This window comes from Buceros rhinoceros, unplaced genomic scaffold, assembly GCF_000710305.1.
Source record: "Buceros rhinoceros silvestris isolate BGI_N320 unplaced genomic scaffold, ASM71030v1 scaffold1739, whole genome shotgun sequence".
Classification (NCBI taxonomy): domain Eukaryota; kingdom Metazoa; phylum Chordata; class Aves; order Bucerotiformes; family Bucerotidae; genus Buceros; species Buceros rhinoceros.
This window is the reverse complement of record NW_010429595.1, coordinates 151766-170253: the sequence shown is the minus strand read 5'-3', so window position 1 is coordinate 170253 and position 18488 is coordinate 151766. Positions and strand designations below refer to the sequence as shown.

General features: G+C 40.6%; 1 protein-coding gene across 1 annotated transcript in view; it reads left to right on the top strand.

Annotated features, from left to right (window-relative positions):
* The first annotated feature begins 4074 nt into the window (after positions 1-4074).
* Positions 4075-18488, top strand: part of PLG (plasminogen) — a 23338-nt gene continuing 8924 nt past the window's right edge. The window contains exons 1-12 of the mRNA XM_010142674.1: positions 4075-4123; positions 7385-7520; positions 9619-9725; positions 10985-11099; positions 11940-12079; positions 12660-12780; positions 12903-13021; positions 13892-14054; positions 14649-14779; positions 15539-15704; positions 16415-16578; positions 17489-17637. Coding sequence (XP_010140976.1) covers positions 4075-4123; positions 7385-7520; positions 9619-9725; positions 10985-11099; positions 11940-12079; positions 12660-12780; positions 12903-13021; positions 13892-14054; positions 14649-14779; positions 15539-15704; positions 16415-16578; positions 17489-17637 — 1560 coding nt within the window. The remainder of the gene's footprint in view (positions 4124-7384; positions 7521-9618; positions 9726-10984; positions 11100-11939; positions 12080-12659; positions 12781-12902; positions 13022-13891; positions 14055-14648; positions 14780-15538; positions 15705-16414; positions 16579-17488; positions 17638-18488) is intronic.

The window sequence follows — 18488 nt, the reverse complement described above, 5'->3', positions numbered from 1 at the left end:
TGAACCGTTTCCCAAAGCAGTGTTAGCGCTGGGCGGTATGATACGCTGGGACACTGCAGCAGGGCTCAGTGCTGCCCGCTGGGTTGCTCAGCTATATGCCATCCTTCAGCTCAGCTAGGATGGCAAAAGCTCTCTGTCTAGGAAATAGAGAATGCCTTTGCCCTCCTACCTAGCAGTAACATGATGAAGTTGTCCATCGTGTAACAAGCACCCCGTGTACTAAATGCCAGGGCTGCTGAATTGTGCACCATTTCTAAGTATTTACAACTGAATTCTCTTTTCAGCTGCTTACTTCTAAGGCAGGGAAAGGACTGCATTTTCTCTTAATCTCTTCCTCCAGTAAAGGCTGCTGCCAGATTCTCTATGACATTAATGCTCTTCACAGCTCTGTTACAGGTAATTGCAGAGTTCCTGCTTTTCCAGATATTTTTTTCAGCAACACAGAAACCCCAGTGGTTAATCTCTAGATATTTTTAGTAAAAAGATGGCTCAGTTTACTCACTTCCTAACCCCCCTGCTTCTTATATGTCTGTCTGACTTTATTCTGCTGGTTTCTTATACTTGGCAGCAGTCAAAACAAATTACCATCTCAGAGACTAAAGCTTCCACTACAGGAAAAACATCTCTGTGACTCCTTACTGTCACTTTCCTTTTCTTGGATACATTAGTGTCTAAGGCCACAAATTGCTGAGATGATCTTATCCACCAGGTCTTCTCTCCTGTGTTCCTGCGTTTGTAGAGCAAGTGCGGGCGTGACCCCCCAGCTGGTCCAGGAGGCAGCCCAGCTAAGCCTGCTGCCAGTCAGCAGCAGGAGGCGTGTTGTTTAGGAGGAGACAGAGAGGCTGTGTCAGTGGGTGATTGGAGAGTCGCTCATCTCTGGGCAGGACAGTGAACTTGAAACCAATCCAAGAAAAGCACATAATCATAAGACTCCACGGAAAACTATAAATCTATGCAATAAGAGAGAAACTACGCAGTTGCAATTTGCAGTATGTAGGTGCCGCAGCAGTTTGCTGCAGTTGTATTTCAAAAAAGGCTTTGTGTGTGCACAAGCTGTTGTTGCGTTGTCCACCCCAACTATTCGCGATGTGTGGTGATTTACCACTGCAAGCAAGGACAGACTTTAATTTTAACTTGGCTAGCTTTTTCTTTCCTGAACCCCTTCCCACCTTACCCACTGCAGATTCTGCAGTTAGAAACCGTCCATATTCTACTTCTGGGGTCATTGACCAAAGTTCCATCAGCTTTGTGAATTGGGGCTATGCAAGCCTCTCTTTTGTTGCTTGTTCTGGTTGCCCTTGAGAAGAAAGTAAGTATACGTTCCTTATTTCCTGTGGATCTATGCCCTAGCATTACCCTTTGGAGCTCGTACAGGAGCTCCTTTAGTTCACACTCACCCCAGTCGCGCAGCTGTGCCCGTAGAGCTCTCTTTTGAGATTTTCCCCTATGATCAAGTGAATGTTGCCTTTGCTCCTTTATCTTCCTAGCAAATAACTGATATCAAAGTGTCAGTTTTCTGACTTTTTCTGATTCTGATATTTAGGGAAATTACGTGTATGTGAATTTATTCAATAAGATGTGACCTGTGTTCTGACATTGTTTGCAATTTCTTTTGGAGGGGATTTTTTCTGAGCTTACAGTAAACCCAATTTCAAGGGTCAACTTCTATTTAAAAAGCCTCCTACTGTTGTTTATATTTTAACCACTGTGCTAACTAATGTACCCTGACTCTGAAATAAGATCTGATAAACTTCCACCTACGGTAGGCCTCACAGTGGTCAAATAAATGAGAGCAAACACCACAAGATCAGAACTGGAGAAAGATTTAGACACTGTGTGGATCTATGAGGGAAAAGAGGAAAGGAGAAAAGGCACAAAAGGAGACAGATAAATCAACAATTTACAAGAGATCCCTTCGATCATGCTGTCCTGAGATGTCACATCCTTGTAACAAAACATCACTGGGGAGTGCCAGTCTGAAAGATTAAAGACTTTTCTCCGGTTTTGATGTTTTCATGTGGAAAACTTATAGAATGAGCATTTTTGCACCAAGATCAGTTGCTGACAATCCCCAAGTCCAGTTTTCCAGGATCAGATCCATTAAGACGGAGAATAATACTTCTCCAAATCTGCATTGTCGTCTTGAAAGAAATGGCAATGCAAGTTTTCTTTCCTTTCCTCAGAAATAAATCAGGAGCATCCACACTGAAGTAGGTGCATTTTAACCAGGTTCAAGGCAAAGAGATTGAGATAGAACCAGACCCAAGCCTAGAAATGACAAATGCTATAGGCCTGAAGGAGTATATGTGGACCTTTAACATGAGGAATGGGGAGAGCAGGGCTGTGCAGAAAACAATTTTTGCATTGGAGTAAGGAAGAGAACACTGATAATACTGATGGGAAGGAGGTATGGGGATTGGCGAGTAGATGCTGGCTGTGGCTGGAGACAAGAAAGTGGCCAGGGAGTTGGGGGTGTGGAGCAGGGGAGAAGGCACTCACAATCTGGAGTGAGAATTGAAAATGGGGTTAAGCTTGCTTAAAAGAATGTGGGGCTAAACCAAACTTGAGTAACTTTCAAAAGCCTGCTTGCTAGTGAAGCCTACCTTGTGTTCTGCTCCTTCATTTTATCCTCCCTTCCCAAGGATCAACTGTTCCAAAACCCAATAAGCCCAATCCTACATATCGCACAGTATCCAACCCCTCCTTTCTGTCACAAGCCTTCCCCTGAGCTGAGTCCAGCTCCCATCAACTCTTCTCTTGAGCCCATCTGCTTTATTTCCCTGGCCTAGCATTAGTGGTCTCCCAAGTTTTTACAGCTGTCCTACACTTTGCTGTTGTTCACAAGTTGCACTAAAACAGCTTCAAGCACAGAAGACGAGATAACACCATATTATATCACCCTAAGGAGAAAAATAACACAGGACTACAGGCAGAATCAGACGTAGATTTTTCGCAGAATCTGTAAAATAGCAGCTAATCTGGTTCCCATGCTAGAACGCCTCCATCAGGTACTTGCTCCTGCACCCCTAGCCTCAGTACAATGCAATTTCTGCTTCAAGTAAGAGGGACAACAAGAAAGTGGATAGGCTCACTAGTTTTTAGAAGGATCTCATGAACTTTTTGCCTTCAGTTGCAGAAGACTGAACTGCATGAGCCAGCAGCACCCATTTAAGCCTGTTTTCTTCATCCAATATTCCACCCCTCTAGTGAGTCGCTAGCATGCTTGATTCAGCAAGTTGTTTCACATCAACACCAGTGACTTAAAATGCAAGAGAACCCATGACATGGTGACAGGGTGCAACTTTTCCAAGGCAAAGGCCGCTTGGGAAATGCAGAGGGAGTTGTTGAAATCAGGATAACACATGGATGAGCAAAGTCTGTCACCCTCACTGGATGAGTTTATGCCTGCAGTGTGAGGTTAAATGTTGAGTAAGGAAGAACACTGAATAGCTATCTATGGATCTTAAACCTAAAGTTATGCTATTGAACTGAAATCAACTCTAAGTCTTCTTCCCAAATAGAAAAATAAAAAAGAAAAGCCTAGGTCAAGGAAACATAGAGAAGGAATTGTTTAATAAAAAATAAAATTAAACTGTTTTGCAGAGTTATTCTTATCTCGATCTGATAATTGTGCTTACCCTGAGATTAAATGGAAGCTGGTCCTTATAAATCAATACAGGTATTTGAGCATAGCTCAAATTACCATTGAGACTCTAGTGTCAGGAGAAATCAAAATTCTGCCTGGACACAAGATTTCCCATGCTTTCCACAAACATTATTCTTGCCTATTCTCTAGTAAAGAAAAGACCATTTGAGAACAAAAGGGTACCCCGGAAAACAAGAGTGCCGTCACATTTCCTAGCATCCAGTACAAAGGATTGAGTCTGATTTGGAAATCCATCCAATTCAAGGTTGTTTGAATGGCCACACCACAGCAAAGGGGGTCACAGCATGGGAGAATGATTAACTTAGTCCTCTTACCTTGTTTGTTTGATGCTGCCTCGCTCCAGTGTGAGTCAATAAAACTTTGTGCACCGACACACACAACTTCCAGCACCCGCCAACTGGGCCAAAATGGGGAATAGCAAAGCCGCCTTTCTCTTTCTTTTCCTGCTCATCTCAGGTAAGAGTCCTTTGCCTTCCGCTTGCCTAGGTGAGATGGGGGCCAAGCACCTGCAAGCTCCATTTGGTGAAGGTAGGTCTGCAAATCTCTGCGTCACCACAGAGATGGTGCATGACGACCTGGATGACAACGGATCTGGGGCTTGCTGGCCAGCGAGAGTTGCTGTTGAACAAAGCAAGAGCTGTGTTTACTCCGGTGTGGTGTTTGTTAGAGACACCAGAAGAGCAACAGCGTTGGTGTCTGCGTGGGGAACTAACGGCTCCCTGCAAAAATGCTTCATGGCCAGAATGGCACTCTTGGAAAGCAGCTTGTCCAAGGATTGATGTAAAGACATGGCTGTCTCTCATTTCAGCACACTTTTATCCTAGGGCTCCTTCTTTTCTCTCTTGTTGCCAAATACTGTGAACCTTATTTTGATTGTTTTAAAAATTGTAAATGCATTGTGAAAAACAAAATCTCAAAGAAAAGGAAAATTTTTTCTACACACTAGACTTTCAGTCTTTTTCATAGCCACAATCTTAACGGGAATTTTTTCATTCCATGTGATAGGGACGGTTAACATTAATTTCTGCAGTATTTTTGGTGTCTCAAGTCTCCGTTTGTGGAAGATAGTACAAAATTATTTGTAAAACACAAGAACTGAGTAAGGCTCTTTACATATTTCTTTGTGGGTAGTAGATTCTGTAACTCTTACAGAAACTTGTAATAAATATTCTCTGTCTTGAAAACTTTAAACTTCCGTGAACTAAGGGATTCAGATGGCACATCTTCTTTCAGATTTTCTGTATAGCTACACAGCCTGTTGTGATTGGAGTGAAAAATACAGTCGTGATTGTGCCAACATATGGCAAAAACCCCAATAAAATACATTTCACGTGTGTGGTTTTAAAATATAAAAAAGGTAGCAGAAAAATGTGTGGATAGATTTTAGCTAGAAATATTAGAGATGTGTCCCAGCATAAAAAATTGTAGCTATTATTTAATGTTAAGAATGATCTTCTTCATTTTAATGCTAGCTTCTGAGCTTTGTTTTTCCAGAACAGCCTCATTCAAATCAAGTACACTTCTCAAATAAGAAAGAATTTTATACAGGGAAGGAAAATACAGGATTTGGGCATTTATCTGCAATACTCTGCTTTTGTTTGGAAATTCTTTATCAAATGGTGGTAAATATTTGCATTTCTGAATAAGGCAGTAACACATCTTTCTAACCCTGAAAAATTCCATAGACATGGGGGAAATGGTAGTAAGAAAATTTATTGAATTTTTATTCTGTTTGCATGTATTTTCTTTTTTTTTCTTAAAGTATTATGCCCTGCCATGTAATTATAACAGAAAAGAGGAAAAAATGCTTTTACGACACAAATCCATTATGACCTTGCCAATATTTCTAAAATCAAATGCTGTAATTATAATGACAATATTATTGCAAAGTGTCAAGCCAGAACAGAATTAAGGCTGCATGGAAACTGTACCATAATAGGAATTCTTTGCTTGCATTTCTTTTCCCTGTGAAGAGCATTGCAGCATCCATATGATACTGTTTTAACCTAGTTTCATGTTTTCCCTCAAAACTCATTTCTTTTTAAAGTAATTTTTGTTTTGAAATAGCGAATGTCATCAGTGGTTCCTGTGCCTGTCACATGAAATTCTATCATATACTTTTTCACATTTATCTTTTCTTTTTTAGCTGCTATCCTTTTCTTTCTTGCATACTGTTCAACTGTCAACCCTTAGGGCCAAACTCTTCCCTAATCTACATGCAGAAAAAGACCTCCGAAATCTTCTCTGGTTTTGCAATGGTGTGAGCAGAAGCATAATTTGGGGTTTGTGCCTCTTTTATCAGTTCCATCTTGTAGATGTAAAATGTTCTTAAAGAAAACACTGCAGGCTGAGCTAGCGCTCAGGTGAAGGAAATTAACTGTACCAGGAAGCAGAGGAGCCTGCTTCACAGTACAGGAAGGGAAGGAGTTGTTGCCTTCCTCAGACTGAAAGGCGTTTCACTGAACATCCATGTGAGCATCCCAGTCACAGACTGTGAGTCTGAACGGGACGAGGCTTCTTTCTGTCCCTCCTGCTGGCATTGGGCTTGGGCTGAGAGATAGAAGGCTCAGAAAAAGATGAAGAGAGAAGAGTCGTTCTCTTCAGCATGGCTGTCACGCATGAGGGAGAAGTCAGGATCTGGTTCACACCCTGTATTCATTTTGTTGAGCAATTGCATAAAGGCCAGCACAAAAACAGGGCACAGAGCAGGACTGAGATGTTGCAAAGACCGTGGGCCAGCTTTCTGTCTGGGGTTGAAACCGTGCAGAATGGCTATCTCCCACAGCCGAATGTTCATCAGTAGAGTCATATGCTCATTCGATAAAGAAACTGTAAAAGTCACAGGACTCATGCAACTCCATGACCCTGCAGCTGGAAGTTGTGAAAGCCACAGTTCCGTGAACTGTATCTAAGCTTTTGGAGATTGCATAGCAGTAACAGCCACAGAAAATGCTAAACGGCAAAGTCCTTTACAAAAAGAATTGTGCTTGAACTTTTTTGGAGTTTACCGCTAAACATAGCTGTACTTTATAGAGTCCTGTGTATTTCACACCCAGCTGTAGCCCAGAGGCTGCTAGGTGAATTTATCTCCAGTTAATATCTTGTGCTAATTCACTGCAATGGCGGGCAACATCTGCTACCTTGATTATTAAGTTCAATACAGAGTCATTACAAAAATGGCGAGCTGAACATGAGCACAGTGATAACCCCAGTGACTGAGGATATCTTTTTTCTTGGAAGAACATTTAAAAGGAGATAGCTATGGGGTTGTTGATAAAACTGAAGTTGTTCCATGAGGGTGGATATCAGCAACAGACAATCATTGCTTCACATCCTTCTTGAGTCCAACTTCTCCACTTTCTCCAAAGTAGGGGCAACCAATATTTTCTTTCTGAAACACCTCATTTTTTTTCATGCCTTGGGTCATCTTCTCTGTTCCCATCACTTTATACCCTAGGTTTGTTATGACTTTCAGAATGATACAAAACGCTCTTAACGGCACTTCCATGTCCTGCCTTACACTGAGTTTTCAGTGATGTTGCCCTTTACCATACTAGGAAGACAAGATTTTCCTATATCTTGTTACTATTAACCCAGTTATTCCAGCAATCAAATGATGGTGTTACTCAACTAGGTAACAAAGAATTAAACATGAAAGTTTGAGATAACTTCTATCAGCATTCATATTTTTACCTCTTTCTCTCCTTTTCCTTTTAGTGCAAGGAAATGTGCTAGACAGCTATGTGAGAACAGAGGGAGCTTGGCTGCTCAACCCCAAGAAGCAAACTTATAGATCAAATAGTATAGAAGAATGTGCGGAGCGATGTGAAACTGAGGATAAATTTACTTGCAGGTAATTTCCACTTGTTCCCATATATCTCTTCCATTGCAGATGATGAAGCAGTCTGCCTTATTTATCAGCAGTCTGAACTTTTGAGGGCTTTCTTAGGAGTACATGTGTCTGGGGTTTGCTGGAAAAACAAAAGACGTGTAGAAACTGTCTTTGTAGGGATAAAGACAGCAGAAATAGAGAAATTAACAAAATTATGTTGAATTTATATTGGAAAACATTATGACATCTTGATGCACAGCTCGGCACACTGAAAACCAGCTTGAAATGGTTTTATCTAAACTCTTGCACTCCTTTTGTAATAAAGAGTCATAATTGCTTGGAAATCTAGCACAGCAATAATGGCATTGCTTATGTTCATTTCATTATCAATTATCTTGCAGATAGATAGATCCATTCTTCTGAATTTTATTAGAATTTGAACTCACATAACTTCCACTTACTTTGAGAAAGAGACATCCATCTAAACCTCAAGGATCCTAAACCCTACTTTCAGCCAAGCCCTCTCTGCACTTGCTTTGGACAAGAACGCAGGAAAGTTGTTGACCAGTCTGTACCGCTGGCCTTTGCTCAGGCTCCTGTCTCAGGGGAGCCTATTGCTTTGAGCCTAAGGCTTCTGAGCCTCCTGCGGCAAAGACCCGAAGCCCATTGAGCAGCAGTACAGCAGGCGACTGGAGAAATAAGGAGAGAGATCTGTTACCGTGGTGGGAGGCAGTCCCCATGTATAAGGCAGGGAGCTTTTCTAATCTTCTTGAGTTCACTTCTGTAGCATACCTTTTGGAAGTCAGCAGACCGTCTCCAGGGTTGTTTCCAGTACTTCATTCTCCATTAGGCTTTTATTCAAGACAAGGAGAGCCTGGTGTTGACTTTTTAAATGTGTTTTATAACTTCATGGTTTAAATCAAAAGGGAAAATGGGACTTATTTTAAGGAGGTCTAACCCTGACGAATGATGGGTTTGCTGACTGTGTGAAGTATCACTTATTCCCCTTGATCCAACTCTCCTCTCTAAAACACACAAGGAGAAGGCAGAGCTTCAGTAGTACTTGATTCCTTGGCTTGGGACGGTAGGGAGGAAAGCAGAGTGGGCAAGTTTGTATATTCAGATTATATATTTACAGTTTGCAGTGGATTATTCGCCCCTTTTGAGGCATGTTCAGGTACAGTATTGTTCCTCAGCTGCTGCCTTGGGTCCAAGCCTGCCATCACCAGACACTGGAATAAGATCAGGCTGTTTTGTCCCTGCCTCCCCAATTAATTATGTGAGATCAGTAAAGAACAATCAGTAAAGAACAGGTGTTATCTGGCAGGAAAGGGTCTGGGGGAAGAAAGGTAAATAACAGGCAGAGCTTTAACACTGGGCCAGCACTGCAGCACCGTCACATTAGTGTTTCAGACCAATGAGTTCAGATCAGTACTGCAGACTTGTTATCCCACCTTAGCAGAGTGCTGGACCATGCTCATTAGCTAAATCCCTACTTATAAATAAAGTGCTCATATTGCTTCACGTACAATGACTCAGAACAGTTATCACAAGGCAATATAAGGTCCTGGGTTGTTGTGTTTTACCTGTTTCTTGGTAACTGCTGAACACTGCAGAATGTTTTGCTTCTTGAATGAACACTAAGTTTTTTGAAATAAGGTCAAGGTCACTTGTGCATACATCCTCTTCAGCACTTTCTCTGGGGTCTCCGGCACATTATGAATTCTCTTTTTTATCCCTTGTCGTAATTTGTTCAGTAGTACTTGATTCCTTGGCTTGGGAGGGTAGGGAGGAAAGCAGAGTGGGCAAGTTTGTATATTCACATTATATATTTACAGTTTGCAGTGGATTATTCGTCCCTTTTGAGGCATGTTCAGGTACAGTATTTCATAATTTGTAGCTCCCTTTCAACCTAAGTTTGCTATGAGCACTTAGAATTCAAAAGCCACCACTGAAAATGGGAGCTGCAATATTCAGTGATTTGTGAAGTAACACTCAATCTTAAATATCACTGAAGCTTGATAAAATTATAACTGAATGCTAGAAAAGGTGTTCAGGGAAGTAATGTGTACATTCAGCTATTGTTTCTTACATTGCTCTCTCCTCTTAATTTCAACAGGGCCTTCCTATTCACCAGTAAAGACCAACAGTGTTTAACATTGGCTGAGAACACCAAAACAGCAGTGATATTCAGAAGAACAAATGCAGTTCTGTATGAAAAAAGAAGTATGTCTATGTCTTTTTGATATTATTCTGCTGAGATATGCTTTCCAGTGGGACTCACATTAGCTCTATTGTAAATAGGGACTTAGCCTTCCCTGGGCCAGCTGGGGCGTAGGTACCTTACCTAACACCCAGTTTTTGCCACACTATTGATGCCACAATAGTACCATTTTCTTCCTCACTTTACTGCTCCAGCATCTTTCCTGCTCCCTAAATGCTAGGGTCTACAGGCAAGCAAAAAAAAAAAAAAAAAAAAAAAAAAATAGAAAAAATTAAAAGAAAAAGAAAAAGAACACTGTTGTTCAGGAAATACAGAACATGCTGGGAGAAATGGAGATGCATATGGGTCCTTCTCTCCTCCCCTTTTAAAACCAGCCAATAGCCTACAGCTGCCTCTGGCCCTGCTGAGGGGACACCACTGAGCTTTCAGTTCTCGTTTACGGTAATGATTAATAATTTAAATCAATTGAATGTTTATAAGACTACTGATACAAACCCCAGGCTTATTCAGCATTAAAGTTCCCCTTGACTTATATAATGGTGAGAATTCATTGCTAATTCTTGCACTTCTTTTTCTTTTTTTTTTTTTTATGAAGGTACTATTAAAGTCCAAAACCTAGGAGCACGAAATCATATATAATGTGCACCTTCAACCAACTATCCATTTTATCTTGTGCAGCAGAGAGTCATTGTCTTAGACTATCATGAATTAATTAAATCATCACATGGTGAACTTTAGTGAAACAATGTCCTCTGCATTTATATGAACTTTAAAAATTTGCGTATTTAAACTGGTAACTTGCTATGTGTATGCGTCTGTGATTCTGTCCTGTTATCTTATTAAGCTGAATTCAAGTGGCTCTTTTTTAAGGTTTGATTTTAATTTCTGTTCATAACTATAATAGCATCATCACAGGAAATGAAAAGATAACGTATTTCTCTTTTTTTATAGTGCATATTTAAACATTAACAGTATGTTTTATTATTTAGATCTGTTATAGATGTTCTCAAAAGACCTGGGATGTGTTACAAGTCTGTCTCTGGAATTCTGGTTTCAAAGGTTTTGGCTTTTACATAAATTTTTCAATGCTAATTAATTCAGCATAGACATCAGATAACTAGTACGTATTACAACGAGCTGTCTATTTTTGATGATGGCATAAGAAAGTCAAAATATGACCAAATGTATTTAAATCTATTAGCATGAAAATGTACTTGTTATCATGTCGTGATACTGATTAATAAATCAGATATCGTTTCAGTTTATCTTCTAGAATGCAAGGAGGGAAATGGGGTGGATTACAGAGGAACAGAAGCTAAAACTCAGAAAGGTGTGCCCTGCCAGAACTGGGGTGATAATGCCCCCCATAAACCAAAGTAAGGCCTTTTTGTATATGTTTATATGCTTTTCTGAAATTGTGCTAATAGATGTCAAGTAGTCTTATAAGCAATTTGTTTGGTGTTCACAGTCATATTTTTCTACACTTACCTACAGTGAGATAATTCTCTAATCTGAGGTGTAACTCAGAGACCTGCAATTGGGGCTGCGTTATCGATGGGGACATTGTCAGTCTTGGCAGTTGCATTTCAATTTTGTGGTCCTTACAATGAGCAAAACACTAGATAAGGAAGCACCAGGTTCTGCTGAAACAAGAATTTTCCATTAATCTCACCAGGACAAGTGCTTCTTCTCTTGGCTAAAGGTATAACATGTAGCAGATGAGACAGATGTATATGATTTCATCAGTGAATTCACAGACAATTAACAGAGCAGTGTTTCTTGTAGTTAGTGAAACACACCCAGCTGAGTTTATTTTGTCACTTCCTATTGAGAAGGCACAGCATTGAGGTTACAGAGAACTCACGTTTCAGCAAATATCTTCTTCTTGCATCTCCCTCCCTCTTGGAACATGTTCCAAGGGGAGACTTCTCTTTGCATATTACATGGTACCTCAGCTAGGAAAAATTACTGGAAACTGAATAGCTGGAGTAAATGCGAGGATTAGAGACATGACTGGCTTTAGAGGCAACATATTTCCTGAAGTCTAAAGCTATGGCACTTCTAAATCTTCAGCAATGGCAAACAGTAGCAATCAGAAGACTTCTAACGAGCATCATCTACAAAATGGTCCTCAGATAAAGATTTAATTTCTAGAGTTCTCAGCTGAACAATTAGGAAATGTTTTTTATTCTCTAAAGCCATTTAAATTGTTTCAGTTACACACCTGAAAAATATCCCAATGCGGGACTGGAGGAAAACTACTGCAGAAATCCTGATAACGATGGAAAGGGACCCTGGTGTTACACAACAGATCCTGCTACCAGATTTGATTACTGTAACATCCCGGAGTGTGAAGGTCAGGATACATATGCTGATTTCTTTCCCTTTTTGGAAGGTGTGTTCAAGAATGTGAAGTTTTTCAGATACTTTTCTTTTTAATTGAGTATTTGTTCCAACCTGAGTTCAGTTCAACCTGAAACTTTCCAAAGACATTTCAACCCCAACAAGAAAGATGTCAAAAGACCCCCCAAAACAACTATAAGAAGTCTTTTTTTTTTCTTTTTCCCCTAGATAAAAAACTGGTATATGAGTGTATTCATATATTAGAATCCTGGACCTGAACCAAATGACAGTGTAAAAGTCAATAAAACGTGCCAGCAGCAAGGCACAAGTTTTCACTTACAGCTTAGTAGTTTTAATTTAGCTCTTTTAAAAACTATAATGATGGGAGGTTTTTAATGGAATACTACAAATGTAATCAGCTAGTTGAATTCCCATTACCAAGAAAAATCAGCTTTTACTTTGCCAAAACTGTCTTTCAGCCTTATGGTCTGATCAGGCTCTTGAGCTTCATGTGAGATATGTATGACGCTTTATGGACCAGTTCCTCAGGGACTTCCTGTATCTCTTGTCCTCATTCTGCCTTGTTCTTGCAGTGGAATGCATGCACTGCAGTGGAGAAAACTACCGGGGAGTAGTGGCAACAACAGTTTCTGGGCTTGAGTGCCAGCGCTGGGACTCCCAGCAACCTCACTCTCATGGATACCTCCCGGAAAAGTGAGTCAGACTCTGTGTTTGGTGGTTTATTATCAATGGTGGCCTGAAGACCACCCTGCCTCAGACAGGGTAATTGTTACAGCCATTAGTGACATTTTTTAAAAATTGTTTATCCTATTCAGTTTTCCAGAGAAGGATCTGAAGATGAATTACTGCCGTAATCCTGATGGAGAACCTCGGCCCTGGTGTTTCACTACCAGCCCCACGAAACGCTGGGAATATTGTGACATTCCTCGTTGCAGTGAGTCTGGCTTCTAGACACAAAGACATCTAGACATTTTCCATTCAGGGTGGTGTGAGGAGCTAGAACAAGTAGAAGAGTCCCCAAAGACAAAGGAAATAATAAAAAACTGTTGACTTTTATCTCAAAGGAGAAAAAAAAAAGCCTTGAAATGAACCCCTGATGGTTCTTTTGAGGTGAGACATTTCAGTCACAGGCATTTCTAATGGTTTTGCCTGGAGTACATCTCCCTTCCTTGATGTGTTTTTCCACGACCAGGCATTTCAGTGGTTCTGATGTTTCTTCTGATGTTCTGCCTTTAATGTCAGTTTCACTCTTCCTGAAAATGTTTTGGTTTTTGTTTTGCTCTTCCAATTCAGTTCTCCACCTTTTCAATTTCCTTGTCCCTAAAGGCCTTTTCTTGCCATGATACTTTTCCTTGGGGCTTCTCAACAGACCTCATCCTTACCACGTGTAACTCACACCAATTAGAGTACATTGCTCTTATATGTGCACCTATACGTGTACCTACCACTGACGGGCCTGCCACTTTCACCCCAGTTTTCTTCACAGTATTAGCGCTTGCTCACTTTCCAGCTTTGTTCTGATGGGGCTGATAGTGCTTGGTTGTGTTGTATCCTGGCTGCTGTAAAGGGCCAGGTGCAATCGTCCTTCCGGCAGTCTGATGCCTTCTGAAGGCCTTAAAATGGAAGAAAGAAAAGTTAGGATATTTTGAGATCTTTTCGCTACCATTTGGACTTTGCTAACATTTTGGTCTTTAAACAAGCAAAGAAAGCTAAAAACCCCACTTACCTATAAAGCTCAAAGTGGTTTTGGTCTTGGTTTTGTCTAGAAGGCACTGCTCAATTTCAGCTCTTTTTTCTGTAATAGCAACGCCCCCACCAGTCCCCGCACCAGGGCGTCAGTGTCTATCAGGAAGAGGAGAAGACTACCAAGGCACAATATCTGTTACTGAATCGGGAAATACCTGTCAGCGTTGGAGTTCTCAGTCTCCTCACAGACATGCTCGCACTCCTGAAAACTATCCTTGCAAGTGAGTGAAAACTCTCCATTATTCATTGTCCATGAGAAATACCAGGAGAGGCACAGAATTACTTCATTTTTCTTCAACTATATTGCAAAGTTCTTTCATTCATCACCTACTGGACTCCATATTTTAAATCTTTTTCTGTATTTCTTTTTATTCACTTCTTTGTTCTTGGATACCAGTGTCTCCTCCTCCGAGTTTCAAGTACTGCTTGACTGATTTTGTTTTTCCCTTTTTAGTTTATCCTTTTACTGTATGGTTACTCAGATGAAACGTAGAGTAAGAAAGTTACAATTATGATATTTGCCGGGGGATGGATTCCTTCACCCTAGGTTTCTGCTGTGCCCCTCTTGGCCTCAAGGTGCTACATGAAATACAGTCTCTTAAGTCATCTGTCAGTCTAGCAGGTGTCTGGCTTAGCACATCCAAAACACCAGCCCGTTGCAATTATTCACCCAGTAGATAGCATCAGAAATGACCGCAGCAGTTACTTGCCAGTAAGTACAACAGTAAACTGGGCTGCAAGGTACATCCTCCTGTCATTCTTACCTTTACTAGGTTTCCAAGAGAGGGTTTTCTTAGCCAAGTTTTCTGTTTCAGGGGCTTAGAGGAAAACTACTGTAGAAATCCAGATGGTGAGAAGATGCCATGGTGTTACACCACCAACAGAACTGCCCGCTGGGAATATTGCACCATCCCCTCCTGTGATGGGACAGAACCAGAGGCCCCTGGTAAGAATGACTGGAGACATCTGGAAGTGAAGGGTCATCATGGTTTATTTTGAAAAATCTTGGGTGACTCTGCTCAGTTGTATTATTGCTGTCGCTCTCAGTATTGCTATGTATCAGTTGAACTCCTGAGCCTGGTGTGGAGGCCAGGCTGCAATGTTCAGTCTGGTGGGTAAGTGCAGGAGCTTTTAAGACACTCACTGACCCAGCTCAGGAAAAACAGAAGTCTTTTTCTTTTGCCAAGATGTTGTTTCCTTCCACCTCTAAATTTTTAAATGCTCCATGGAAAAGTTAATTAGCTCTACATGGCAGCTCCTGAAAAACAGAATCCAAAGCAAACCCTAAGATCATTTAAGAGCGCTGAACCAGGACTCTATAAATGCAATCAAAAGAAAATTCTCTTTACACAAGGGAGGCTTGTTCCACACATACACCTGCGGCAAAACCACAGACGTTCCTCTACCCTGGAGAAGTTTTTTGATCCATATGTGAACTATCTGGTTCATCAGCTGAAATAATCCCCGTGCATTGACAGTAAAGTCCATGTATAAGGGCTTTTAATCTATTGTATAGCAAATTCTTTGCAAATAGTTTTTGAAATCTTCCTTTTGATCTACAGTCTGAGAAGGATTCTCTTACAGAGAGCATGCTGCAGTGGTCGATGAAATACTCTGGCTTGTTGTTTTCTGTTGGCTTTCTATGTTCATGTATAAATATGAAAGTATTAAGATGCAAGGGACTGGTTTCTGTTATTCACTACAGCTGTTGATGTGCCTGAGCAGGCTCAAATTACTGAAGAGTGCTATGAAGGCAATGGTATGACTTACCGTGGCACAGCTTCTTTCACCCTCACGGGAAAGAAATGTCAAGCCTGGAGCTCAATGTCACCACACCGACACAATAAAACGGCAGAGCATTTCCCAAATGCGTATGTGTGTTTTCCATTTCCATGTTTCACCAGACAATGACTGTTCATGAACTCATTTTGATTTGCATCACCTTTACACAACAACAATTTTCAAGCCGGGAAGGGGAGCGTATTTCATAAAAACAACCCCTTCCTTTTCTTCTTTTTTTAACGTGGAAACATCGTCTAGTAATATGATCTTGAAACAAACCACAGTTCTCACTATTATGCTTTAGGATAATTAACTGTGTGTTTCTACATTGCTTCTAAAGGAATTGAGAGTTATCGTAAATCTTCCCTTATACTGAAATGAACTGTTTCTGTACATGACCTTATTCATTAATTTCAGTCTTTGCTTCCTAGTCTGCAGTTCATTACAGCTTTGAGGAAGGGATGATTTATTTTCTTATTCCTAATATTTATTTATTTATCTATTAAAAATGCAAAAAACCTATTTCTTCTTAAAAGCTACTAATATGTTTGGAAAAGTAAAAAGAATTGTGTCTTTAATATACATGTGCATTTATTTATCTGTATTTATAAGCGGTGTTCTACTATAAGCATTAAACAGTGAATAAGTATTTGGCATGTTTATTCATCTCTTTACGCTGCAAAAGGGATTGCTGTTGTGTATATGCAAACTCTGTAGCAGAGCTGCTTTCTAAAATGTTATTTCAAGTTCTCCTCTGAGCAGTGGCATGGATAGGAATATAATATGCTTAAATTTGTAGGGACCTGAGGCAGAATTATTGCAGAAACCCAGATGCTGATAGCCGCCCATGGTGCTTCACCACTGACCCCAGTGTGAGATGGGAGTATTGCAACCTGAAGCGGTGTGATCATGTACAAGTGACATTACCAAAACCTCCTCAAACAACACTGGAACCAAATCCTGGTGAGACTACTTTCCACTTCCCCCAGAAATGCACATAACCAGCAAGACGTTTTTTATAGCAATGTCAGCAAGGATTTAATGAGGATGAAGTACAGGAATACCTAGATAATTAAGAATCTAATATAATACTGCATCTATATTCCTAATTTTTTGAGCTTTCTTTTAGAATTTTATAGCAGAGTTTCTGTACTTCATTTTAGATTAATATCGCATCCTTTGTCTACTACATCTGGCAATACTGGGAACACAAGGAAACGGATGGCTAGTAGTCTCCACACTTGCTGTGGGAGGGCTCCTAGCAATGACAGCAAATATAGAGGTGATGGCATTTTGATCACAACTGTTCCAAAAAAATCTTTTCCTTGTGCCACACATTCACAATTCCAGGGTGCCATTTCTCACCAGAGAACAGCTTCCTATTTTAATTCAGTACGGATGCAACTTTGTTATGCAATAAATGGTTAGAGTGCTGCAGCTTTCAATTGATTGCTATGAGAAGTTCTTCTGGTTGGAAGGCTATTAATTTTGGCTGGACATGTATTACTGCTTTTTTGCCCACTGTAAAATGTGGCATTGGACAGGTATCGGTGTTGGTAAGGAAAAGATTTTATGAGTGCATGGTCTTTGTGGTCCTGGCTTCTGGAGTCGCAAGGGATCATCTGAACCTAAGTTTCTTTGATTTATCACTTTAATGATCATAAATAAAGCATTTAGAATTCAAAGATATTAAAATTTTATTGTTAGCCATCATTGACACTATGTTGGCCTTCTTTTGTCTTATACGTTTTATGTAGGCTGTGTAAGTCCTGGCAGTATTGAAACAAATTTATTTTTGCTTCACCACCATCAACTATGGATGTGACAAACAGCTCACAGCTAACAATTATTTCCTTTTTCTCTTTCTTCCCAGACTGCATTAATGGTAATGGTAAAGATTATCGTGGCACAGTAGCAAAAACTGGAAGAGGAAGGACTTGTCAAGAGTGGAGTTCTCAGAGACCTCATAGTCATGACTATTTCACTCCCATGACTCACCCAGGAGCAGGCCTGGATAAAAATGTAAGCAGTTGTTCATTTAATACTTCCCGTCTTTGAGCTTTGCCTGTCTTCTTCATGGTCCCTCAGCAAGCATTTCATGCCAGATCTTCGTAAATTAATTTATTTTCCTCAGTTCAGTCCAAGAGCCCGATCATGTTAATACTTGTTGTTGTGAGCATTTGGTACTTCTTTGGGACACATAGACTCCCAGAAGCTCTGGTAAAGGCTTCTGCAGCATAGCCAAGGGGCTTCAGACAGGCACTTGCTTCTCCTCACTGCTAAGGACCAGCTGAAGTTGGTCTGTGGGCAGCATCTCTGCCTCCACCACCAGAAAGTACCTGGGGTCATAGGTTTCAGCAGTAACATTGATAGATGAGATGACGAGGGATCCAATGTTCAGTGCAAGTTCCTTGAGATATATAGCTCATGGACTGCAGCCCCCATCCACTACTAACTCCCCCTCCAGCTTCTGCTGCAGCATACAAGGATATACACATGTGTGACCCATTCTCTAAGTCATTGTCCTCTCTAACCCTCATCTCCTTAGTTCTAGCACATCATCACTAGTTACCTAGACTTGTAACATCCCATATACAGTACTTGCCTGTCTTGTGACAAGCTCTGTATGTGATATAAACAGCTTGGTTGATGTTGCCAGCTTGAACTATTTTTTCTCCAGGGACATGGTTTTAGAGCTTGCTTTAGTCGATCCCCTGACAGCATCACATACCCTATATTGAATTGCAGCTCAGATTGGGGAAACTCCCCAATAACCGCCATAACTTTTTGGTTCCTGTATTTGGCAGTGACTTTTTGAGAGTGGAAGCAAATATTTTCTCCTTTTTCCTAACACTTAGGCTGTATTTCAGAGT